Source organism: Oxyura jamaicensis, chromosome 15 (genome assembly GCF_011077185.1).
Source record: "Oxyura jamaicensis isolate SHBP4307 breed ruddy duck chromosome 15, BPBGC_Ojam_1.0, whole genome shotgun sequence".
Taxonomy (NCBI): Eukaryota; Metazoa; Chordata; class Aves; order Anseriformes; family Anatidae; genus Oxyura; species Oxyura jamaicensis.
The window spans coordinates 8,802,931-8,830,103 of NC_048907.1; the positions used below are offsets into that span (position 1 = coordinate 8,802,931).

At 45.4% G+C, this 27,173-nt stretch overlaps 1 protein-coding gene across 1 annotated transcript; it reads right to left on the reverse strand.

Moving 5' to 3' along the window:
* Window positions 1–172: 172 nt before the first annotated feature.
* Window positions 173–23,634, reverse strand: GGT5 (gamma-glutamyltransferase 5). Its single transcript, XM_035340904.1, is given in 15 exon segments — window positions 173–2,584; window positions 2,811–2,918; window positions 3,424–3,533; window positions 4,319–4,410; window positions 4,838–5,040; window positions 6,255–6,388; window positions 6,807–6,956; window positions 7,367–7,524; window positions 8,111–8,300; window positions 8,853–8,936; window positions 10,174–10,304; window positions 20,121–20,367; window positions 20,370–20,406; window positions 20,819–20,946; window positions 23,490–23,634. Coding segments are annotated over 15 exon segments (2,064 nt in total). The 3' UTR covers window positions 173–2,437.
* Between the last annotated feature and the right edge of the window lie 3,539 nt (window positions 23,635–27,173).

The following is a 27,173-nucleotide window of genomic DNA, read 5'->3' on the forward strand; positions in this document are numbered from 1 at the left end:
GCTGAAAGAGACAAGTGGCATGTGCAGTCTTCTGCACGGTTCTTCAGTTTCTCCAGCAGCTTATTCTCCTAGATGAGCAGCTCTTACTGCTGGAAGCACCTGTGTGAAAGTACTCTCTCAAACAACTGCTTGTGTGCTAAGCTAGGCAACAGTTTTAGAAGAGAAATTTCCAGACTGCTTTAAAAACACTTTATTAAAAATATAATTTAAAAACTTCATTAGAAAATAGAGCATCTGTACAATGGTGCTTTGAAAGTCCATATAAGTTGACAAAGTAGAAAAATAATGCTCTCCTGATGGTGTCACCATGAATGGAGAGGGACCAAGCTGGGCGACTCTTGACTGTTGCTGGGAGACAAGTTTCAGCAGCACTGAGGAGGTGGCAGGGCAAGAGCAGAGGTGCTGTGGGTGGTACAAATGCTCACCCTCACCACGTTTTGCTAGTGAGGCTGCCAGGAGTGGAAGTCTCTGTTACAGTGAGAGATCCACACACGTCTTGCAAATGAAAGCTGTGACAGGCTTTAAAACTGCTTACTTGGCTCAGTTTCTACGCTAATAGCAAAGTAGTGAAATTGCAGTGAGTGCTGGTCTACAGATAATATTCCCATGTCTTTGTGGTGAGAAATAGCTGTGCTAGTAGTGCACTGGAAAGGTGGTGATAGGCTGCATCAGCTGGATTACTGAGGTGTGCTTTACCCTTTGGTATGTCAGAACTGAAGGGAATTAGGAAGCTCAGATACTTTATGGCTTGTTTTCTCTGGCAGTGAAAAATGATGGAGCACAGGCCAGGGCACTGCCCTGAAACCTACTGAGGAAAGAAGAACCACTCACCCTGTCTCTAGCCAGGACATTCTTGGTTGCTTTTTGTAAGCTCTAAGTAACGTTGGTCTAGCTAGAAATAACTACAGATCATGCTAAAGCCAGCATCTGGTCTAGCTAGTCTGTGTGGTTCTGAAATGTGAGCTCTCCGTGTTGTCTGGTACCCATAAGCATTTTCCCTGTAACAGCTCTGCAGTTGGGGTGCTACTTCTGACAACAGAACAAATGCATCCAGGAACTGGTAGCTGAGGTAAAGGAGTCATTAATGAAAGTAGAAAATTTAGGCAAATTATGTAAATTGAATATGGTTAAAAAAATACCCCCTTAAAATGAACAAAAATTGTATACAGAAGCAGCTTATTTGTGTACTAGAAATGCTACAGGCCACGTGGGAGGTGAGAACAAACATGCGTAAGGGGAGGGCTCTGCTAGTGCCCTCCGACATTGTCTCCATCTCTTAGATAGCCATCGTATTTCATCCTTGTAATCTTCAGGGAATAGTCAAGACTAGTTGTGGTAAACAAGGAGTTGGAGCATCTCCTTTTAGGCCATGGGAGAAGAGTGTTTTGAGACTGTTTGATAGCACGGCACCACTTCTCAACAGTCCTGGTGTTTGCCTCGCCAGGCAAAGCTCATGGCTACAAAATAAGTCTTCAGATCATTTATCCTTTGCATTTTGAAGTTATAAAGCTTCCAAAAACAGCACATTTTTTCCACTGCTATCCTCAGCTGCCTTCCCACACAATTTATTTTCTGCAGGCATTGAGGAGGAAGAACTGGCGCAGACTGGACCTCCCCTCACCGCAGGAGGTGCCTTTGGGGAGCTAAGCTGAGGCCTGTCCCTCCCAGGAGGGACCAAATTCACGTTGCCCGTGGGAGGCTCATTCTCAAGGTTGCCAGTATACAGAGTTGAATGGAGCTTCAGCACAGTTACTCAGAGCTCATGGCATCCATCGCTTCCTCAAGGCAGAGTATGCATAGCAGCAGGCTTGTGTTATGGTGCACTGATTTCATCTGCCACCTTTGGGAAAAGTAGGGGCTCCTCTGGATGGGAATACCAAAAGGGTAGTGTGGTGTTTTGCTCTCTTCCCATTCCAAACCTACTCTCAAAGTCTGGATGCATACAATTTATAATCCTGATCCTACAGACCCTTATAATCCTTATAACCAAACTAGTTACTTCACATTGCTGAGCTCCAGTAATAGGAAGCTTAGCATGGCAACAGACTGAAAGAAACCAACCCTACTCTCCAGGAGGAATGGAAGATCCAGCTGGGTCATTTCACAGTGTTCCCAGTGAGTTTTGGACCAAGTTTCCTTTTGCACCTTCTATTATCTTATTCTGAATAGCTGATCTGCTCAAGAGATATATTGTTCCATATATTGTGTAAGTAATGGAGTGTGTAGCTCTAAACAAGGCTGGCTGACCTGTCCTTGTACTGCCTGAGGGTGACTTGCAGTCTACTGGAGCTAGTTGTAATCACGAGTTTTGCCCACACTTTGGGAGGCATCTTGATGGGAACAGGCAACATTGGCATGTCCAAGCCAAAGCATGTTCTCAAACTAGTTATCTCCTGTGGGTTTGACTAGAATAGAGGAACTGTGGTGGGATTTCTTGCTAATAACCAGCCGATTTCCCCATCTTCCTTTTATCAGAGTAAGCAGAGATGCATTTTCCTTCCTTTGAAATTCCCTGCACAACATTCAATGCAAATTCATCTTTCCTTTCTTTGTGTCCTCTTCTCAGCAGGCCACTCCTAACATCCTGTGGGAGGTGGAGAAGAGAAAATGGAGTGAATGGGGCATAGGCCTGAGGTCTTTGTTCTGCTGGGTGTGGAAATGAAGGATGTGTTTACAGGGTCAGGTTGAGGGAGATTCAGGCAAGAAGGAGGTTAGCTAGAAGCAAAATACAGATTACTGAGGAGAGTTACAGAAACTAGCTCCTTCCCATCGGATGGAGAAGACAAGAGGATCCAAACAAGGCCACTCACCTCGCTGAAGCGTTCCTCAAATGAGATGTTGCCATTGTTAATATGCATGATGGGAGATGAAATGGCATGTTCCAAGTTGTAGCCAAACCACAGCTTGTTTATAATAGCCTGCAATGAAACAAATCCCACACTCACTGGAGATACGGAATAAAAACCTGGGTTATATGTTGCCCTCCTCCACACTGGTGTAAATCCAGACCAAATCCTGCCAGAAGGGTTGTGCAAACTTAGACTATAAAAAGTCCCTCTAGCCCAAGTATCCTTTCTTCATGGTGACCAACAGTAGAAAAAGCAGGTGGGACTGACCATGGCTGGAAGTCTGGGATGGCTGAAAGAGGTGGTGGCTTCCGTGGGTTCTCCCACCTCCTCCATTCCTGTTCCCTCCTGATAGAAGTACAGTACAACAGCAGAGCTGAACCTACCCCTGCCTTTGCCACAGAAATGCTAAAAGCAAGAAGGTGAGGATAGAATGAGCCTGTCTGCAGCAGGCTCTCTTCACTCTTGCCTTCTACTTAGCAGTACTAACAGCAGCTAAATAATTTATTTTGTTAAGTTTTGTGTGTGTTCTGCTTGCTTGGTGAAAGGTGTTACTATGCAGTACCTGTTCACTCACCATAGCAGTAGCACTGATAATCCGGGCCCCACCTGCTCCTCCAATCACCAGCATGTCTCCCGTCTTGGAGATGAGAATAGAAGGCACCATTGCTGAGGGAGGCCTCTCTCCTAGGGCAGAAGCAGAAAGTCTTATTTCTTCCATGTGGCTGGTGAGAGCGCTGGAGGGACACACAGGTTTATCTATCTCAATTCTTCTTGCATTCCCCATGGAAAACCGTGCTACAGCTCATTCCTCAAGAAGTCCGCATTTTCCAGAAATCTAAATTCCTTGTGCTGAGACCCCATCTCACAAGAAACTGCCCCTTTATGCTACAGGCTAAATAGGAAACACCTCTTGGTGCACAAAAGGGCACCCTGCACATACTCAGGTCTTGCTGCAGCTCATTCAACACAGATAAGGAACAATTAGCAGCAATCGTCCATTGCAGTACTGATGTCCTTTTTCTTTGCAAACCCAAGGGAGCTTGCATCAAGGACAGTTTATTTCACAAAGCACTCAGAACTCAGTGTAAGCCTTTCCTGACTGTGCATGTAACTGCAGTTTTTCATGGAGAGGCCTAAAAATTAGCATATTTGTCTTAATAGTGGTTTCTTTACTTGTTTCGTCCCTTCCCTGTCCATCCATGAACAGCTTCTGCAATTTTTCTTTAAATCTCTGCTTTCCCTCATCAGAAGCCAAAACTCACGTTTTCGTGTAAGTGCATAAGTGAGTAGACACAGACACACTACAGGACTTTATCTTTTGTTAGTCTGAAACAAATTTGCTCTCATATAAGAATAGGAAAAAAAAAAAAAAAAAGTACCTACAGTTTGTAGATAGTCCCTGCCCAGTTTCCTGCCCTGATTCTCCATCTCCTGGCCTTGTGTTTTATGTTGAAGTTCAGAATGCTCACCTGGCTTAATGCTTCTGTTCACTATGCAGAAATCAGCAAGTTCATTATTTAAAATGATCCCAGTTTGGTTAGAATACACAAAGGAGCCAAACCTGCAAGGAGGAAGGAAGTAGCCTTTCAGTGACCAGTGCTCACCCACTGTGGATGATACTAGCCAAACGTGACACCCTCTTGTGTTATCCCTCCTTTCTGCCAGGCTGCAGCCACCTTAATTAAGGTGTCCAAAAGGTATTTGTGCTGCTGTGCTGGAGCCAGAGATGTGGGGATTTGCCCAACCCACAGAGCTTGGCAAGTTACATGTTAGTTGATTGTGATGTTGCATTGGGCTGATTCTGAAAGACCTTCGCTGTCACATGAAAAAAGAATTCACAAGCAAGAAACTGCCTAAAGCAGTGAAGCCCAAGGGTTGGTGTTTGTTTGTTTGTTTTGTTTTTCTGTTAAGCAGCCCTTGCAGATACCCTGTGAGCCTCATACAAGACCTATGGTACTGAAGTAAACACCAGCCCCCTGGCTACTCACGGATAGTTGATGGTGCTGGTGGCAGACACAGCACTGCCATCTGCAGCAAGCACAGAGATGTGGCTTGTGCCCATACTTTTGTATCTGTGGTTGTAGATGGACTCCCACAAGTTGTAATAGTTGAGTGGATGGTCACCAAAAGCATCTATTTTGCTTCTGACATGCTCAGCGGTCTTGTCAGACAGCAGGGTCTCCACAGTCACCTGCAATCACAGCAAGGACACTGAGCCAACATCACAAAAGCACAAGCATGTCTGTCTTTGGACACACAGGAGCCTGGGGGATTCAGCTCCAAGGTCAAAGCTCTGAGGCCTGCACTGGCCTAGTGTGAATTTTCAGGCCAGTCCCGTCACAGAAACTGAAATTAACTCAATACTAAGGCACCTCATCACTAATGTGACCATGTGCACATTCTTTATAAGGCACGTGAGCACCAGCCTACCATGGAACAGAAACTGCAGGCCAAGCAAACAGCCTGACCCCACCTCTGCCTTGTTATCATGGTTTTGGCTAGGATAGAGTTAACTTCCTTCATACAGGCTCATATGATGCTGTGTTTGGGATTTTTGATGAAAACAGTGTTGATAACACACCAATGTTTTAGTTGTTAGATAGTGCTTACACAGAGCCAAGGACGTTTCTGCTCCTCCTGCTGCCCTGCCAGCAGCAGGCTGGGAGGGGACACAGCCAGGACAGCTGGCCCCAACTACTCAAAGTGATGTTCCATACCATATGATGTCATGCTCAGCAATAAAAGCTGGGGAAAAGAAGAATGAAGTGGGGGGGGACACACTCAGTGTGATGGTGTTTGCCTTCCCAAGAAACCATTACATGTGATGAGCCCTACTTTCCTGGAAGTGGCTGAACAGCTGTCTGCTGATGGGAAGTGGTAAATGGATGCCTTCTTTTGCTTTACTTGCACACACAACTTTCACTTTACCTAGAAAACTGTTTCATCTCAACACACGAGTCCTTGTGCTTTTACCTGTCTGATTCTCTCCCTCATCCCACTTGTGGAAAGTGAGTGCATGGCTCTGTGCTACTTAGCTGCCTGCTGGAGTTAAACCACAACACTTGGCCAGCTGAGCAGTGTTACTTGACTAACAGTTCTAAGGAATTTCTTTCCTTCTGTGGCTGTGAAGCACGAGGGTGTCAGAGCATCACTTGTTTCTGTAGCATTGTGCTGGCAGGCACGATAGTCTGGACAATAGGTAGCTTTCTTGATGGCTTACCACATGGGCTAAAATGAGTTTGTGATAATGCAGATTTTTGGAAAAATAAAAATAATAATTAAAAAAATAAACAAACAAAAAAAACAGTGTAGAAGACTGCACCTCTGTCAAGCAGTGTAGAAGAGGCTGCCAGCACTGTGGGTGTCTGTGGCTACTCCTTACTGCTGTACACTTTACTAGCTCACCTGAGCATCAGAGAAGGCTGGGTCACTCATATGGGGTCTTAGCATATTGCTGAACTTCAAGGTCTCTGCAATGAGGTGGTAGGTTTCTTCCTTATCCTTGGGTGTTGTCAGTGATGCTTCATTAAATTTATATGCTAAAGAGGAGGATGAATTCATTTGGTTAACAGATGCACAGTAATGTTTCTTCAGGGATTTTATCGAATGTTTAAATGAACCTTGTTTTCCCATCCTAGTTCTTACCAAATATCCCCTACACTTTAGCAGGATGTGGGCAGAAATAACAGCATTCTAATTTCCATTGTGACTTCAATTCTTCTTGAAGTCTTGAGAAATTGGGTATCCTTTGGCCTTTGTAGCAGGTATGGTGATGCTGACACACTGTAAGAATGAGCCAGCTCATCATCCTGCTGCATAGCATGATCATACTGCTACTTTGAGGCCCTCTCGGCCCTCTCTGGCGCACCAACACCCTATCTGCCTAATACTTTTTTACTGCTCCAAATCAATGCTCTTTGCAAAACTCTTGCAGCACCTTTTCTCTTAAGAATTTACCTTCCAGTATCTTGAGGATAAACAGGAGCACAGCACCTCCCATGGGCGGTCGAGGAGAAAACACCGTGGTGCTATTGTTCAGGGTAATGTTTAGAGCCGAGGACACTTCTGCTTTGTATGCCTTAAGGTCCTCCGTTGAGAGAACGGACCCTTCAGTGGAAAACCAGAGGAACAGCTGGTGTTAGCATGTTAACAGACACTTCTAGTAGGTACTAAGGGGATACTATCAGGGCCTTGGTAAGGTTTCTAAAGAGCCATCCCTGTATATTCTTCCACCAAGCACAACGTCCGCATGTCCTCAGCTACTGCCAAACCCCAGGACATCACAAAGCCTAAGGGAACTGGAGAAGCCAGTGCATGCATACTATGGGTAAGTGCATGGCTCTCATACCTTCTTCTGGGCCTGAATTACAACAGCTAGGGGAAGGTTGCCCCTTCCCATGCCAGGTATCACTCCAAGTGACAAGTAAGTGGCATGTGTTAGCTATCCCCGAGTACCTCCTCGCTGTTAGACAATTACTGGGGCCTGTCTATTCGTATTAAATACAGCTGTTACCTACCAGCCTTCTTGATGTCCTCCACCAGGGCCTGTCCTATCTGTCCCTCATAAAATGCTGTAGCTCCATTTTCTGCCACAGCTCTCAGTGTCTGCTGCAGTGCTGGCCACCTGAAGGTCTCTCCATGGGTCAGAAACCTTTGACCATCACATATCAATGGGCTGTTAAAGGAGAACATCCATCAGTTCACAGCATGTGCTTAGTCTCTTCTCAGTGCCAGACCCTCTTTCCTACCCAAGGCTGATTCGGTTTATGTATTTTGTATACTTTCCAAACTAGTGCTATGCTGTCATCTATCTGGAGAAAAATGCTTCTCAAATGATTCCTACCCACAACACCAGGCACATTTTACCCTAGTCAAAGTTTCCTCGGTGGGACTAACACTTTGACCCTGGCTTCTCCGAATGACTGCCTGCTGCAGGACCCTGCTGTAAGGGAACAATTTCCATACAGATGGAGGCAGGCCACATCCATCCAGCTCCTCCTCATGAGGAGATGTGCTTAGCAGAAAGTTTTGCTATGCCAAGCCACTCTAAACTGGAAAACAAAACAAAAAATTATAAAAAAAGTTATTGACAGTAAAAGATTTCCAAAAGAACATTTCCATTATTCTCTCTCTCCCCATAGCAAGTATTTACTGGGCAGCTGCTGCAGCAGCAGCCTGCGCTCCATGTCAGTGTGTCAGAGGAAAGGTCTGAGCGGGGGGAACAGTGCTCCTTACACTTGAGTTTAATTCAGGAGTCTTACCACAGGTTTCGTCCGGGTTTGGAGAACCATGGGTGATGGATCATTTTGTCCATAACTGGGGAAATAACTAGTGGCTCTGAAAGGAGCTTGATGGTTGGTTCAAACAGAGCTTTCCATGGCAAGCGGCCGTATCGTTTATGGGCTTCTTCATACCCACGAATTTCTCCTGGTACAGCAATCCACTGGGAACCTGAAGAGCAGAACTGCAGCGTCACACCTAGTAAGTCACTGGCCTGTTGGTTTCACCTCTCTAGAAGCATGTATTGTGGAATACATGTGGAAGTGTGGATTTATTGAGGCAGAACTAAGTCTGATAAAAGTCCTCATCTCAACCTGTGAGTTTTTTCTTTCTTCACAGCATACTTTCTTCTTCCTCTTTTCTTCTAAGGAGGGGGAGTAAGAGAGTGGTTGTGGTGGAGTTCAGCTGCCCAGCAAGGTAAAACCACCACAAACTGCTGGGAAATGTTTTGGGAAACCTGATCTTGAAATGTAGACTTCCTATGAAAAGTAATTACGTAGTGATTTCTCCTCGTGCTCTGCTCCCCACTCCCTTCATGGTGCCAGGGTGCCAATTTTACTACTAAACAGGAATTTTATGGACTTCATATTTTTTTCTTTTTCAAAAATCAGTCCAGGAAGAACACAGGTAACTGAACAGACAAACAGCAAGGTGCCCAGTTCCCCCACCCTGAGTTTTGTGCCCCCACCACACCCTATGAGGGCACACAGACCTGTTTCTTACCGATGGGTAAAGAACAGCCAGACAACAAACCAGGAGAAAACCTTTGTGGAACTGTTTCACGGGCATTGATCACCTCAACTGTTCCTAGAAAAAGAGAAGGGAGAAATGCATAACAGACTCTTCCTGAAGGCAGGTGAACATCATGCATTGGGTCAGCTCAGCAGACTGACCAGTGCCTGCCTAGAGGCACCGAAGGTACAGGGACAAGGCCAGTGCCTGTGTCCAAGCAGCTGGGACATGCTGCTTCATGGCTGACTTGCAGTTTCCTACACTTCTTCTACAGCTGGGATGTGTCAGAGACAAAACATGAGCCTAATTCAGGTAGCAGAAGAGAAGGGTTGTTGATAGGAGAAGTCACATGGCTCTGCCAAAAGGAAAAAAAAAAAAAAAAAAAAAAAAAAAAAAGGTGCTTTGCCAAATCGTGCTATTGCTTAAGATAAACCCAAGAATTTCTACTCGTGACTCTCTGATACTACTTGGAAGGGTTTTTCAAAGTATGACATTGTTACTGTGCCCACTGTTGATTTGGCTATCAACATCTATAAGCTCTGGGGGCTTGTAGTAGCCAAGGTAGTTTAAAAACAACAACAACAAAATATTAAAAACATAAAAGCAGGAATACAATAACACTAGGGGTCAAGGCAAACATAGAAAGGCTTCCAGCAGGCCCTGCAAATTGCTAGATTTTGATTTCTGAAGGGAAGATGCATCTCACAGGGCAGGAAGCCTCAGTGCTGCTGTGGGGAGTCCAACCCACACCAGTGATGGCAGCGTGAGGTGCTCCACCCCAGCAGCCAGTGCTGCCTGAGCTGCTGGTGCAGGACGAAGCTCTGAAATCCCAGCCAAGCGCTGAGCCGAGGCAGCGACAGCCCCAGGCTGCTGCCTGCTCTGCCAGCACACGTGCCTCTCCCTGCTCGCATCTGCCTCCATGGCAGTGCTCCTGCCTAGTGGCAGCTCGGACAGCACCGTTCACACTTTGCTGCACCTGTCAGATATATGACACTGCAATATAATTTCCTTGTGAGGTGAAGAAGGGACAAAGTCATTTCATTTGAAATCCAAAGCTCCTTCCCCACCACCACATGTTCTCGCTGTGAACAGCTGCACTCTTCAGTCCTGCTCTGCTTATGGAAAGCTCTCAGGATAGCTCCTGTAATCAGTGCTTTGGGTTAAGAGCAAAAGCACATTTTGTGTAGTTTTCAATGGAGCTTTTATATAAAAAAATAACCTCTCAAAGAACATGAAGGATTCTGACTTCTCCATGGCAGCTAGGTGTCTGCAGAAGCCAAGGCACCATGGAGCGTCCAGGGCTGGCCCATACCTGTGCTGGCATTATAGATAGTAAATACGACCCCGCCACCCAGGCCCGAGCTCTGAGGGTTCATCACCGACGTGCAGATCAAACCAGCGATGGCAGCATCCACAGCCGTGCCTCCACTTTTCAGGATGTCCCTGTGGTAGAAAGGGAGGAAAAGAAAGACAACTGACAAGAGCAGCCAGTGTTTGGAGAAAGCTGTCAGTATCTATGTGGGGTTGGAGAGCATGGAAAAGAGCATTCCACTGTGGGAGTGGGAAGGAAAACTCAGTGGGAAGGAACAGGGAGTCTCCAGGAGCAAAGAGCAGCTGGGGCCACAGCTGCACGAGGCTGGTCTTCCTATGGGCAAGGAGTCATGGGACAGAGGGAACTGCATCCACTCCCAAATGCTCTTGACAAAAGGGGACAGAAAGGAGCTCCCAGACATGGGAGGACACACACTGCAGAGGGAAGCGCCTTCCACGTGCTTGGAGCCAAACAACTCATTTCTGGCTCCACACCTACCATCCCCACTGAAAAGGCATATGCCAACAGGCCAGGGGCTCAGAAGCAGGAGTGATTGGTCTGTGTGAAGGAAACTCCTGAGACTCAACATCTCTGCATAAAATTGAAGCCTTACTTGACTGCTCCCACAATGTGTCTTCCTGGGCTCATGTGATACCAGCACAAAAATCTCCCCTCCCTCCCCACAGATCCACATATCTAAAACCAAAAACAAACAAACAAACAAACAAAAAACAACAACAGCAATGTAAAAAAAAAAAAAAAAGCAGAAAAATAGTTTCTGCCTAGGCACAGCCGCACCAAAGAACACACATGGGATTAAGGCATCCTCATGCAGAGGAACGTCTCAACAAACTCTCCTTCAAGGGCAACCATAAACAAAATATTCTTCTTTCAGTGGAAGTGGGGTGGGGTGGGGTTTCCTCATGCAGCCTGCCAGTAGCCAGCCCTGCTATTTGCTAGGAAGGTTTCTGACTGCTCGGGTTGAAGTATTGCTGAGATAAGATAAAGCCAGAAGGGAAAGTGGAATAGTTCATTAACCGGAGAGTAACTGCTCCCAGAGGCTGTGACAAGAACACAGAGCACACACAGGCACTGCTGTTTATTTTGCAGCCATTGATGTCTCTGGGACCTGCAGGCTCTGCGAACAGGATGCTGCCCACAGACACACTGATTGTGCCTTTCCTTTGTTTAAGTGCCCTTGGAACGGCTGCCTGCGAGGAAATGGCATGTGGACAAATGGGAAGAAATGAAACTGTAGGGAACCACGGGGCTTTCTGTTTGTGGTTCTGAACAGCTTTCAACCTCCTAGCACCAAGCTGCTCCCTGGCTGTCACCCTGAGAATGGTGACTGAGGCTCAGGGCTATGCCGCAGAAAGCCCTGGAAGCATGTTAGAAAGCTGGGGCAAGAGTGGAGAGGAGAAGGACCACTACGCTGCCCCAGGACAGCGCTCCCCAGAGCCCATAGGTTAGGCACACATATGCCTGCTACACTGCTACTCCAAAGGGTGGCAACAATTAATATATTCATGTAATATTTGTGCGCCTAAATGGCCTGTTTCCAGCCTCTGGATTATGCTAAAATAATGTGGTGTTCCCAAATACTTGTTTAGTGTGGGCTAAATACCCTTTAACTACAGCAAATGTAGTGCCGTATGTACAAAGCATTACAAACCTGAGAGTTTCTTAACATCAGCTTATCCATGCTCCTTCCCTCCAACATTCCCACTCAGAGCCAGAATAACACAAGTTAGGTAAACTCCAGCTTGCAGCTGTGCCTTTGGCTCTCACTGAGATCAGCAAGGACAGAAGAGGTGCCAGTCTCAGCAGAAAAGGTTAGTCTGGCTGGTAAAGAAAGTAGCAGCCTTCCAGGTAGCTGAGACCTGGACTGTAACTGCCATTGGTGAAAGGGACACAAAATTTCCCAGAGCACCAAGGAGCAAGGGAGAGAAGATGTTCACTGGCCAGCAGCAGTGCCAGCATGGACACAGCCTGCCTGGCATGGCCCAGGCAAATCAAGTGCTTATTAGCTCTGAATTGCTCCATCCTGCCAGCTGACCCGATAGTTTTCAGACGGGTCGTGCCCAAGTGTACTGGGTCTGGCTGGGATGTTAACTTTCCCTGCAGCCTATCCAGTGCTGCGCTCTGCACTTGGAGCTAGAACAGCAGTGGGATCACGCTGGTGTTGTGCCTGCTGCTGAGCAGTGCTGGCACAGCATCAGGACTCTCTCCAACCCTCCTAGGGGGTGGGCAAAAAAGTGAGAAAGAAACATCAGCAGGGCAGCTGACCTAACCCAACCAAAGGGATATTCCATACCATGTGGGGTCACACTCAGCAATAAAAGGTGGAAAAAGGAAGAAAAAGGAAGAAGAGGGGAGGGATGGGCTTTCGCTGGGAAAACATCTGTCCTCCTCCTGAACCCCGGCTACGTGCGTTGAGGCCCTGCTTCAAGGACGTGGTCAAGCATCGCTCATTTGTGGGAAGCAGAGAGTAATTTCTTTCCTCTACACTTCCACACAGCCTTTACTTGTTTTGTTTTGTTACTCCCTTTCCCCCTCCCTCTTCCCCTTTCTCTTTTTTCCCTTTAGTTGAATTAATTAATAATAATATTTCCTTAATATTTTTTTTCTCTTTAATTAAATTATCCTTATCTCAACCCGTGAGTTGTTCTTTCCTTTACTTCTTCCCCGCCTCATCTGAAGAGGGGGAGTGAGAGAGCGGTTGTGGTGTCCAGCTGCGTAGCATGGTAAAACTACCACACCAAGATGTGGCTTTCTGAGAGCCTCAGGATGACAGAAAGCCAGAGGTGGTCTTTATTGTTCCTGGTCTGTGCCTCACGCAGTGAGGCCCTGATTCTTGGCTGTGACTCCTTGGTGTTACCTCAATACAGAGCACAAGCAACACCAGCAGGCAACACAGGGACACCTTTTCACAGAAAAGCAAAGCATGTTTTGCTTTGTCCTTGGTCACTACCCCTCACTAAGCACACTCTGCAATATAAACATGATGACAAGAAAAACAGAATTTCCAGATGATCTGAAAGTGCTTTATATTCCTGGCTTCTGCGGAGCAACTGTTTGTCACTGTCGCCTCTGGTAGCAGATACCACATCTAACCATGTGCACTCAGGCCTGTTTCTTGCCCAAGTGAAGGAGGGCTTTCCAGGTGCCTGCTGCATTTCAGCGAGCCCCATAGAAAGGAGAGCTGTGGCTTCCCACCCGCTAGCACAGAGTGCAGCCCCTAAGAACATCTCAGTATGGGATGGGCTGTTTGATGCTGGGCTTGCTCCTTCGCCAGCAACCCCTGTTCCCCATAGAAAGAGATTTCTTCCCCAAACTAGGCATTACATTGGCTCCCCACAGTCTAGCAGGAAGCATGTCCAGCACCAAGTTACACAGACTCATCTTGGAGAGCTCACACACCACTGATGTTTCCCAGACTCTGGGGAGATGCATGTGCCTGACAAGTTTGTCACTCACATCTCAGCACTCCTGGGTCCCACAGCACAGAAGAGATAAGGAAGAAGAAGCCTAACCGTGAGGCTTTTAGCTCAAGTTCAGAAGCCACTGATCCCAGCAAGGGTAAAGCCAAATCCCGGTCACAGTTATTAACAAGACTTCTTTTGAGCTACTTTGCTCTTCTACCTGTGAAGCCTGGTATGTGTCCCCATGATCAAAGCAGAGTCCAAGGCCCACCGTCAGACTCTGCTACTTGTGGACTGGATCCCAGTCTCAGCAGCTTCCCATTCGCCCTCCAGTCTCTCTGATGACTGAAAGACAAGCAAAAATGCTCTCTGAGCTGGCTTTTGCCATGTCACACTCAGCTTCCCACGCCTGCATTCAGCCAGAGCTCTGCCACTTACTTGGAAGTGATGCCCGGGAATTGAGGGCCATTATGTCTTTCTCAGCCTGCCAGAGTGGTGGAGTACCCCCTGTCCCATTCAGTTGCTTCCTTTATTTGGATCTCTGCTACGACTAGTTTAATTATAATGCAAAACCCCAGAGACACATAACCCTTCAAGCAAAGAAGCCTGCTACCTTATCAGGTCTCTCTAGAGACATCTTAGCACTACAGCTGACAAGATCTGATAACAATGCATTTTGTCCAATATCCTTCCTGCCGCATAGTTCCAGCTTTAAGGTTTGGCCATTAACAGTGTTTTCCTAAAGACAGGAGCAGAAATGGTGTTTCCTTTAAGAAGAAGATGTTAACAACCAGGTCCAGCTCCAGCAGCACTGAAACAATGATTCACCTGCCCAGGAAGGGTGAATGCTGGTACTTTCCTCACACCCCCCCTCACAAGGAAGATGAGTACTGCTGGACTGCAGACCAAATCTGCAGTTCTGCTCAGCTAGAAAGAGCCCCGAAACCTTATTAAATGCACTTTAAATGCTTAAGTTTTAAATTACATACATATTTTTCTCTCTACTAAAGAAAGCTGGGGGCTGGGATGAGACCACCCATTAATTACATCAGAGTTGCTTGACTAAGATTTATGAAGAGCAAAAGCAACAGCTGTTTCTATAAAAAAGGGGTCAGCTGCCAATTTAAAGTGATTAAAACACATGAAGAAGAAAAAGCAAATCCTTTGGGATATAAAGATTTTTCAGAAATGCTGCTGGGCCATCACTGAACAGGATTTTTGCAGCTGATCCTCTTCCTGTAATAGTGTCCCAGGAAACAAACATTTTCTGACTAAGTTCTCACCCTCCCACCGCGCGGCCCCCCAGGCGGGTCTCTGTTCCAGAGGAAGCCAGTTCCCAGGGCTTGTGCTAGGCTGCGCTGGAGAAGTGGGACCAGAGGTGGCTGCTGGGACAGGTCAGGTCAGGTCAGCTCACCACTCTGCAGCAAATGCTATTGCTGGGAATGAGCACTTTTCCTAAATTTCTCCGTGGCCTCATGCTGCCTCTTGAGCCATTTGAGAAACAAATGGATGCAGAGCAGTGGTTGGCAGAGTTCAAACAGCACAGGGTATAAGGCTTTTTGCATGGTTGATGGAAAAAGCCTCTTCCATTGCCAGGCGGGAACAAGAGGTTCAGCGCTGGAGGTGAAGGTGGGTTTGGGTGTGGCTTGCTGCCAGGGCAACTGCCTCCTGCCTCCTCATGGCTTTTTGACATGAGGACAAATTACAGAGGCACACTCACCAGTTGCATAATATTGCTTTCAGTCCCCAGTCTCTAGCAGTAAAACCATCTGCAGCTAAAGGCCTCATTCAACACTGGGAATCATGAGCCAATAGCCAATAGCAAGTCTAGCACGGGACCTGCCAACAAGGATGATGATGCTGGAGGCTTCCCAAGATTGCTCACTTTCTGTACGAAGCCAAAAGGGTTGCATAAAAAATTCAGAAAGCCCAACCTTACATTGCCCTGGGATATACAAATACCATCTCCAGAGATAGAAAACCCAAACCTGAAGATGACAGCTGAGCACAAATTAAGAAAAAGCAGCAAACGGGAGCGGGGAATCTATTCCACTCTCTCCTTCTTGCACTAATGAATTTGAGCTACAAGATTCTCTCAAGCACCTTGAGGTGTCTTCCCCAACCCATCATCCCACACAGTAAAAGACACTATTGCTCTTAGAGCAAGAGGTTCAGTTCTCAATAAACTCAATTGAAAGCTCTGTAGAGAGCACAAAAATTCTGTCTTGAGCCCCTTGAGCCAATGCAGATCATGTAATGCCCCAGAAATTTCATTACTGCTAATGACAACTCACAACAAATTGAACAGCAGAACATGTGGGTTGGGTTTCATTTTTTGTAAAGGAAATCAGATTTTGATTAAATAATAAAAAAAAAAAATGGAAGTAGGTTAGAGATTAGGTGCTGCCTTCAACTTCCAAAACTTCAGGCACTGTACCAGTGTGATGGGTTTTGTGCTCGTCCTGCACTGGAAGTTCTCTGAGCACCCCCTACACAGATTTCCGGGGGCTGGGGGGGATTTGAAGGATGAAAGAGGTGGCTGGGGGCCAGCCTGGGGGGCCAGCAGAGAGAGGGTCTGCCTGCTCTGTGCAGGAAAGCAGGGACAAAGCAGCGCTGTTGAATCTCTCTCTACTTTTGCCTTTAGGGACTGGCTGAAATTATTCCTTCTCTCATCAGTAGGGCAGGCAGGCTGACAGGTTCAATTATGACATGTGGTTTTCATTTGACTAAAGCTTTACCACATCCAAGCCACGAAGCCTGATTTTTTTTCCCATGGTTCTGAGGAGGCTGCTCTTTATGCATGTTTCTGCTAAAAGCATTCAGTAATTACCAAAAATGAGATTGAGGAAAGGTGTTGTTTTGCTTATTTTACTTATTTTTAAACTCCTCTAGAAAGTTTGTTAGAAAGCTCTGGAGTGGGCACATAGAAAGGCAGCAGTGGTCTGTTTCCAGTTCAGACAGTTCACTCTAATTTGGCAAAGCTGGTTGCCTTGAGGAAAAAATAAAAAAATAAAAAAAAAAAAAGAAAGAAAAAGGAAAAAAAAAAGTCATAGTTTTTATTTCAGATATATGTGGGTGTATTATACGCATATATGAATTACCCAGCTTTGGTAGATTAATTCTTCTGTGATTTCTCAGCAATTATAGTGGAAATGAGCCTGTTCCATCATCCTGGACCTGCAGGGCTTGAGCACAGCTTCCCCCCCACCAAAAAAAAAAAAAAAAAAAAAAAAAAAGCTTATGATTTTGGGTCCCAGAAAAAAAATAGGGAAATGATTATTACCCTTGGTAGTCAGTGCTCCCCAGACAAGACCAGCACAGAGAGATGCCATGTACTGCCTCAAACAAGAGGATATGGGAGAGGAGTGAGGTGGCTGAGCTGCAGAGACAGGACTGGGGTGGAAGAAAGCCTGTAGGGTTGAAAGATTGGGGAGCGCGGGTGAATGGGGTGGGTGTACAAGTCGGAAGGATGAGACAAGCAAAAATAGTGACTGCACAGGCTCCAACACCAGCTCAGGGAGAGGGGTACATGTGGGAAGGAGCAGCCACAGAACTGAGCTTGAGTCAGTTAGGTAGAAGAGAACAGCAGCACAGGTAGCAAAGGGCCCAGCATGGACTCAGGAATGGCTGCACAGGTCCCTGTTGTTGTTGTGCCAGCAGGAATCTCAACAATCATGATTGTTCTCCTAACTCCCCAGCTCTTTACATCAGTCCAAGTCCAAACAGATGGTGTAAAAACTTGCAAATGTTTGCATAGTTGCAGAAAGAGTGAAGACCTAAATACAGTTCTTAGTAAGAAAAACCCCAAATTATTTCTTCTTGCTTCCTCCCTCATGATTTTGAGAGTTTACATATTTCTGAACAGAAGAGTCAACAGCACTGTTTTAATCTCAGAAGCTCTCAACTGACTGTCTGGGCAGTGTCTGGGAAGGCGCTGGGGCTGAGCACAGAGGGATGCGTGGCTTTGCCCAACTCTCGCTTTGTTGCTGAAGTTAAGTGGGAAATGAAGTGAGAGCGCCCAGGTGGCAACAGAAAGGTCTGGTGGCTAAGAAATATAGCCACTGAGAAATTGGATTTTATTGCTTCTGCTGCGACAAAATTCCTGTGTGAGGCTAAAATCTTGTTCAGCCAAGACTGAGGAGGAGGACACGCCGTGCTCCCCATCTGGTGCTCCCATGCAGAGCCACAAGGCAGGCCTGCAGAAGCCCTCGCCCCACAGCCACAGGGGACATCACTGACAGATCACTGAGCACCGCGTGCTGTTCTGAAAGGCAGAAACCATGGTCAGAGCAACTCTCACGAAGCATCCATGCAGTGTTGTTTTTGTGCTAGGCTTCCTTGCTTACACAGCTGAGATAACATCATATTCTCCCCCACTGCTGTGAGAATTAATTTAGTGGTGACTATCGTGAGATAGCAGAGACATACAGATATAACACCACAGAAAGGTCTGGGAGAAAATGAACATGACCACACACCGTACAGAGCATGCACTATGCTTCCCTCAAAGAAAAGATGTCCTTTCCCTGTAAGATACCACTGTGGGCTGGTGGGCACAAAGAAAGAAATAGGACAGTGACAAAGAAAAGTGCAGATGTTACACAAAGCTTCTGATCACAAGCTCTGCTGCAGATGAACATATACGAACCATTTTCTTTTTATTATGGTCCATTGAAGGAACAACAACAGACAGCTCAAGGTGGGAGAAGAGCACAGAAATTTCGTTTATTCCAAGTGTAAAGACACCATTAAATGAGCACAAAGTTTCCAAGAAAGTCTGAATGTGCAAAGAGGGGGCACAGCAGTGTAAAAGCAGAGTAGAGCTAACCAGCAAGCAGATGTGTCTAGAGGCAAGGTGAAGGAGAAGAATGGTCTTGGCTGGGGAAATGCAGAGCACTTGGCAGGACAGGCAGAGAGAGCTGATCTATTTTGAGCAGTGGGATATTCAGGCTGGGGAGAAGGGGAAAAACTGTGTGATGGGAAGTTGGGGCAAGGCGAGAATGTTGTGGGGCTCATTGGCAAACTATCTGTAGAGAAGCTAAGGTGGTCTGTCAGACCAGAGGGCCTCCACAGACCTTTCCAGCACATGTGCGGAAGGTGCATTGCTGTAGTAGCAATGGTTGAGGCTACAGAAGCAGGTGGAGCTTCCTGCAGGGAGAAGATTTAGAGCTTAGTGATACGGTTTAGTGGAGGACTTGTTAGTGTTAGGTCAGAGGTTGGACTCGGTGATCTTGGAGGTCTCTTCCAACCTAGGTGATTCTGTGATTCTGTGTGAGAAGGGAAGGAGACAGACGACAGCCCAGCAGCAGTAGCCAGGTAGCCAAAGCATCTCAGTTGACCTGATTACAGATTTCTGTGGCTGTCATTTCAGTACCCTCCATCTGATTCTACACTGCTTCAAGTTAAAAACTGCAATAGCTGCAAACTATGCTGCAATTTCTCCAGCAGATTCTTTGAGTAGTCTGATGGTTTTCTCTATTTTTATTACTATTGATTTAAAAGATCCTCCTTTTTTCCTCTGAGGACCTAATTTGTGGTGTAGCATAAAAAAAAAAATCTCATTTCTTGCCATACATACAGCCACAATACACAGCTACTCACAACTTCTGTGTCAGCATGTCACTGCACAAACCACACATGGAACACGGCAAGTGTGGTGCAAAGACACCGGCTCTTGTCTCACTCCTCCAGCCTCAAGGCAGAGCACACAGCTCCAGCATCCATGTAGACTGTGAAGGTTTATGGTCCTTCCTTCTAGTTTCAGGCATGCAAGTGTTTAAGAATTGAAGCAACAACACTAGTAAAATAGTAATATAAGAGTTAAAATGTTTGAGAGAAAAGTTGTTACACAAACTGAAGTGTTACAACCTGGGCAGCTGGAGGATTTTCTTACACCTACATCTTTCCTTCCAAACAATGTAAGTATGTTTTTTGTACTTATGCTGTCTCAGCTGACTTTCAATTAAACCTACTCTTTGCTTTCCAATACAGTGTATTTCCTGATAGCAGATATACCTGCTGCAGGCTTTGGTCCAGAAACGCACACCCTAAGGGCTGGGCTGCCCACTCCCCTTAACTCACTCATTGTGCCTGCTTTCCTCGCCTCTACTGAAGCCTGGCTGGAGCTCTCTGCTAGCTCCTCTCACTTGTTCCTTAGATGATTTCTAAGCCACTTATCCAACCAACTTACCACCATGAAGTAATCAGTTAATTTCCTGCTTCCCCTGTTAAAAACAACCTTGCATCTGTATGCTATAAATATTTGTACCTTCCCAAAGGCCACTTACGTGACATTAGATATTTAAGATAAGCATCAGCTGCAGACGCAGGTCTCCATCTGCTCCCTGAGCTGCTCCACTGCCAACAGAAAGCACCCAGGGAGCAGCATTGCTCCTCGGCCCCACGGGTGGGGATGGGGGAGAAACCCAGCTTGCTCCCATAGTCAGCACGTGTGCCTGTCTGCCAGTCCGAGCACATGACGTACGCAACGGGTAAAGTGACAAACGGAGAGGTCCGTGTACATACCGGCCGATGTCAGAGCAGGTCTCGGTGTCAGCAGCCACGGCACCGTGCAGGTAGTGCTGAGAACCACACTTGGGTTGAGTCAGGATGACCACGAGCACAACCACCGCTGCCAGCACCCCGAGGGTCAGCAGCACCAGGCAACAGATCCTTCCTGTAGACATGTCTATTCCTACGCCGCCGGAGGCAGCTGGGATGCTTTCACTCCTTTTGCAAAGGCGCCCGCTCTGCTCAGGGTGGAAGTAGAGCGGCTCTGGGTGGGAGGTCTCACTGAAGTGGGCTCTGCCCCCTGTGACTGAGAATTATATTTTTTAAGATTAAAAAACAATAAAAAGGAAATGGTGTACTTCTGTCCTGCTCTGACATGTGAGAGACTTTTCACTCCCTTTTATAAACTTTTTCTGGCAAATCCCCCTGCTTTTTTTTTTTTTTTTTTTTTTTAAAAGTCTCTGATGAAACGTTTAACACATTCACTGCTGGAGCACGTCAGAGTGAAATTTCCACACTGCTTATTGACTTCAGGCAGCCTTCCTGCCATCACATTCCTGCCACATAGAGCAAACTACAGCCTACAGGTGAATCACAGCATCAATCATACATTGCACACAGGGTATTTTCTTTCTGTCAAATTACCCAAAGAAGTAAAAGCTAAGCACATATAAAATACAAAGCTGAAACCTTCATATTTACTCTTACTTTACCTTACAGTTTACTCTAGCCTTGCTTAATGACTTTTTAAAAATCAGTAAATCTTGCCAGTGTCCACAGCGTACATCTTCTGTAAAAGAGCGTAACAAAGTTGCTTTAATAAAGCAGTAGGTTTGCAATTCTGCAAAACATTAGAGCCAAAAGCTCCAGGGTCCAGCCTGTACCAGCCAGCAACCAGAGCACCTGGGAAGAGAACGGCCACTGAGTAAGGCAGACCTAATTCCTAGCAGAGCAGTGATGAGCAGCATGGGCTACACAGCACAAGAGGCCCCAGCTGGTTCTTTAAGAGCCTCTTAGTTTCACAGCTCTCCTTCTTGCACTGAGAACGGTTGCGATACGGCTCCATATCTGCCTGCTGTCTTTATAAAGGTTATCTGTCATCATTTTCCAGCTATATTAGTGAGAAGGGGAGATTAACTTGGGCAGATTTACATGTATATGTCAGTACAGACTTTGAACTTGCACTCACTAAACTGTACCTCGTAGCTAAATAATACTGTTTCATGTATGACATCTCAAGAAATTGATTTGATGGACAACACTGTTTTTTTGTATCTGTATCTTCCCGTAAGGTTATATGGGGGAAGAGAGACTGGTCCAAGATAAATACACGGTTTTGTCCAAGATAAACCATGGTCCCTGCAGAACCATTTCTTGGTCTCCAGATCTCTGTCTTGGCAAATACAGGCATGTGTAATAAACCTTCACAGCTCTAATGTGACTCTTCATTTCACCCCATTGCAAAACATCACTGATCTCATAAAATTTCTCAGTCCCTGCATGGCTTTCATGTTTCATTTTTTCAGAAATTATTCTACGGGACTTAAAGAATCATCAGTTATGGTGGTTTTTCATAGCAGGGCTGGAAACCCTAGCCACTCAGTACCAAGAGACTCAAGTGGATTTTGCCCATTTGCTTTCATCAAACGCCATGGAGAAGTTAACTCCAGATTAATTTTCCAGATTTCTTTCAAATTTGGTTTTCAGCTCAGCAAATCAAACATCTATATCTGGAAAATAACCTTTGTGCTGCCAAGGAGGAGACCTGGAAGTGGCAAGAAATGGAGCAGAGATTGTTATTCCCAGACCACTTCTGCAAATGCCAAGGTATCTTTGTGATCTATCCCGACAGATGCCTCCTCAAGGCGATCCTGTTATTCCTTTACATATGTGAGTGAAGACTGAGCCTCCTTCTCTCGGTGCATAACCTTTACATTCTTGTTGGTGCAATACTCAACTCCAGCCTTATTACGCCGCAATGTCTGCACTGACCCTCCCATGTGAGGCACAGTTTAGCTGTTCACATGTGCAGGGTCAGGACTCTGACCTCTATTTTTTTGTTTGTTTGTTTCTTAATACTTCCACATTTATTATCATTGCCTGGGAGATCAGTTTGCTTTGGCACAAATCTCCACACACAGTGACTCTCTGGTCCTTCTCTGCCTGCGTGAAGGGCTTTCTATATTGCATTAAAAAGAGTTCAGGTATTTACGGCCCCTTAGGGGCCAAGATACACTTGCACAGATTTACAACAACAATTCACTGTCCAGTTATCAGTGCAAACAGAGGTATGCAGGCCAATAGAGCTCCATTTTCATGAGAAAATACTAAAGAATTCAAGATTGCAGTATATAAAATCCAGTGAAAACTCTGAGGGATACTATCAAAGGCATAAGAACAGCATGTAATAACACCCAGTAATATTGATTAATAGTACACTGTCATGGCCTATTAAAATAAATATATTATGAATAGACTGTGATAAATCGTATAGATTACAAAATAAATAATAGTTAATATATTATTAATCTATATTACATTGTTAAATAAGCATCTTTTGGTATTATAAAATTACAGCAACATATCAATACAGCTTAATGATTAACATCTAATACTGAATTGTATTTGATATTCAGTCACCTAGATCTCATATCTTACTGCATATTTGAATTAGAAATGCAGTCATTAACAGAGTCACCATTTCCTAACTAATAAACAGGCATAGCATTTTTACATTGTCCTTCATACTGTTTGGGGTTCTCTTAGATCTTTTTCCAACTCCTCAACTGAGACCAAACTTCAAAGTAATTCACCATCTGAACAGGGATTGATAAGGGTAACGCGGCCGTTACTGATGGTAATAAATCCCTAACAGGTGGAGAACCTCAGGTCTGAAGGGCATAAGCACAGATTGGAGGAGATGGGAACAAGTTCTCCTGGCAGGTAGGTTATTGTGGCGGTATGGAGGTTCTCACCGTGCACATGGCAGCGAGTCCAATCGCGTCAGCCAAAGACTGAAAGGAACAGGCCAGCCTCTGGAGGCAGCAGCAGCCGCTCCTTCAGCCTCGCTGGAGACAGCGTGATCCTCACTGTTTGTTTTGACAGCAGAGCATTGCACTGAGCCAATGTAATTTCACCTGGAGTTCCAACATGCTCCTGACACACTGAGCTACCATCTGCAGAGCCTGCTCCTCCAACAGTGAAGCTGTTTTCAGCTGACAACTGGAAAAGAAAGGCTGGTTGTTGGGTGCAAGCCAGCCCTCATAACCAGCCCAGGATCCTGGGCATGAAGAGACAATCCCAAAGATCACCAGCATCTACATGTGCTGTACACATACTTTTTATTCAGTACAAGAAAGTTGGAGATGCAAATTAAGGACATGCCTTCTGAGAACACTGAGATCATGTTGCTGAAGCAGGATTCACGGCGGTACAGGGCCAGACTAAAGAGAACAAAGGTTGCTGCCTTGTCTGCACCAAAAGGGTAGGTCTGTGGCATGAGTGGCATTTCAGGCACTGTTTTCTCCATGCCTCTTTTTCTTCAGTGTAATTTTCCATTGACAACGGGAGGAAAAGAGCATGACTGGACAGAAAGGCAGGCATTTCTGCTTAGTGAAGAAAAGCTGACTAAGATACCGGTTCTCAATTTATCACTCTTCATCTCCTCTTTTTTTTTTTAGAAAAAAAAAATAAACTAAAGAACCCTAAACATATACCAAACTCATAATGTGTTCTCATGCTAGCATCCTAACCATCCTCTTTTGCCTTTTGTCTTTGCACTATTCAAATTACATTGCAACATACTCCAAAAGATGCCTCTTTCTGCTGGTGTTTGTTTGTGGAGCATTGTCTGCTGTCACTGTGCTCTTACTGTAATAAATAACAATTTCTCAACTCTACATTAAGTTTAAATGGTTGGACAAGAGTCTAGGAAAGCTTCCAAGAGCGTGCAGCCAAAGCTAAACTGGATGCACTTCATACAGTGTTTGTCTCCTCCTCCAATCATGCTTATTTATAACCCAAGAACATCAGTTGTCTCGATATGATAATCAAATTATAGAAATACAGGCAACATGCTGGGAATTTATTGTTCCAATCGTCTAAGAAACCTATAGAAGGACGCGGACCACAGATGTCGGTGGTCATGATGGTATTTGTCTCAGTACAATTTTTCGGAAACTGGGAAATCCCAACCTTTGCACATTTAATTCCTTTGGACACAACTTTTCTTTATTGATGGCTATGGTTTTGTTTCCATGAAAATCAAGTTTGTACAGTTTTATAGAGATCTGGAAAAACAGAAACTCAGAAACTGCAAATTTTGGTACTGAAGAACTTCTCATTCATATATTCGTGATGAAAACTAAGTCCATAATCTCCTTTACTTCAGGAAAACCAAACACTGCTTCTTTTGTTATTGAATTTAGAAATGGAAACACTTTCTAAAATTACACATGGACTTACGTTCCACTGAGATTAACATTTAAATATTTTCAGAATCAAGGCTTTCTGATTTGCTTGTTAATTTCAAAGCATCTCAGGGAAAAATTCTTCTGGTTCTAGCTGAGAAATGTGGAACTTCATCTCAAATCTTGAAAACGTGCTTCTGACTGCAACGTTAATGGTTGAACAGATTCCTCCTGCAAGCCCTGAAAGGCTTTGAGGGTGATCACAAGCACTCCCATGTGGTAGGAGCACAGCATCAGCAACAGGGCTGTGATGGATGACTGGGGAGGCAAACCTACAGCTCAAAGAGGGCATGTATCAACAGCCCGACACTACTCTAGGACTATTTTCCAGCATATAAAGGGAAAGAGTTATAAAGCCTCAGTCATTATAAGGGATCCCCCTTTGTGGGCTGTTAGTATGAACTAAGAGAAAGCACCTGAATGGGACTGTCACAGGACACGCACCACTTCTCACATCCCTAAAGCCATCAAAAGGACCCACCAGAATCCCAAGAACTCCCATGTCTTTGCTGAATTTTCCTAGGTTAAAGGCAGAGCTGCTGCTTCCTTCTTCCTTCCTTGTTGGTTACAAAGTGAAGCCTGAAATAAATGTTGTGCTGAACCCAGACAAAAATAGCCTCTATTCTACAGTTCAGTCAATGGATGGAAAGTCAATTAATTGCACAGCTCTGCTTGGTGGGACGCAAGGCACAGGCCCACTGCCCACGGGGAACTTTTCTGCATTAACTTTATTCAGTGAGTACATCCAGGCACGGCTTGCTGTACAGCATCAGCGTTCAATTCTTCCTGTAACAGTGCAACCATGCTCAGGATTGGATTAGCAGTGAAACCTTCTGGTTCAGTGTTTAACTCCTTAGTGCCCTTTTGGAGCAAATCCAGCAGGAGCTGTTTCTTAAATGTTTCTTAAAGACTAAACTTCATTAGTACAATTACTACAGCAGCAGAAAATGTTGACACTAGGAAACAAAAGGGAGCCTTGTGTGCATCCAAAGACACCAAGAATAAACTCTATCTGAACTCTATTTTGAAAAATTAGGCCAAAGTACTATGGTAGTGACCTCAAAGGATATCTGTGGATAGTTTTAACTGACTTGAAATACTAAATTCACTGAAAATAGTAAATAAAATGCATTTTATAGTTAAATGCACAAGTACCTACATATAACAACCTATACAGCTGTCATGTTTTATAAGATCTCAATGAGACACCATCATTGGAATTATTCCAGCAGAATTTTTCTGTTATTAAATACAGCAAAACACTCTTGAATTAAAAAGGAATGATTGTGATGATATAATGAAGTCAATAAATAGAGAATATGGCTCAAAACCACGTCTTTTGAGAAATACTAATTTTTAAGGATGTTTTAGATGCTGAACACTACATATATGATGGTGAATTGCTAACAGCCCCGATCAGTCCTGAAACAATACTGCGAGTACTGCCAGTGCTTGCAGCAAATGAAGATCTTCCAAGTCAAAAGATCTCCTCCACTCAGCTTCCCAGCGAGGCACTCGCTGGGATCCCAGTCTGCACAGCCCACATCCAGGGCTGGGTTCCCCATGCCAAAGGCTGGCGCTTCAGCTTACTGCACTGCTGTGCTGGAGTGGTACAGTCTCTTCTGCAATGAGGGGAGGCATAAACTCCTGTTCAAATGAGTCGCACTTTTTGCAGCCAAGGCAAGGTCTGCCAGATTTGCCTGAGTTAGCAGAACTGGCTAGAAAGTAACAATCATAGTTTGACCCATTTATATTTTGGAGTTCAAGCATTTAACTAAAAAATTCCCAACCCACTCAATTATCTGCCTCTGTGTAATTTTCTAATGAACAAGACACTTGCCAAGACAATGGAGCCAAGAATCAGACTTCCAATCCAAAGGATTTGTTTAAAAATCATGTTAGACCCCAAGCTGTTCAGCATCTTCTAAGCCAGGTTCCCAGCTGGGCAATAATTGGGGGTTTGCAGAGCTATCAGCAGAGCTTTTTGGCTCCACGCTGTCTGAGGAGCAGAACAAGGTCATGCTCGCTCTCAGTGAGCTAGGTATACAGGAGAACGTCATCTGAAAGTAGAGAGCTGCTACCTTACATTTTTAAGGATGAAACAACAGTCTGTGCATGTTACACAACAGATAAAACCACCTTTCCTTTTCTTCCCTTCTACAGTCCTCTCTGCTTTTGCCGTCTTTCTGTTATACAGCACCTCAGCACAATTATTTATCCTCTTTAAAAGGCCTTACTTGACACTGATGGGAAGCAATCCCTTGAATCAGGGCTGACCTGTGGCCTCATAGCCTGCCCCAGCCATTCAGCCAGGAGTCTTTTGCTCCCCTTTGGCCATTGTGTGGAGCAGGAAGTTCCCACAGAGCCCAGCTCTTTCCTCTGGCTGTCTCTGACCTGCACCTCTCACACTGCTAAGCTAGGAGCAGAGGAGCTCATAAGGCAGAGAGGCACTTCCAAGTGCTCGCAGCCACACACAGTTCAAGGGTTGCCTTGATCAGGGTTTGTTCAGTGGCCCCTTATCAGTCTGGAAGTCCCGGGGTCTGCTGAGCAGCGAGTGTGGCTCAAGGCAGCAGAGCCACTCAACACAGCAGGGGAGCTG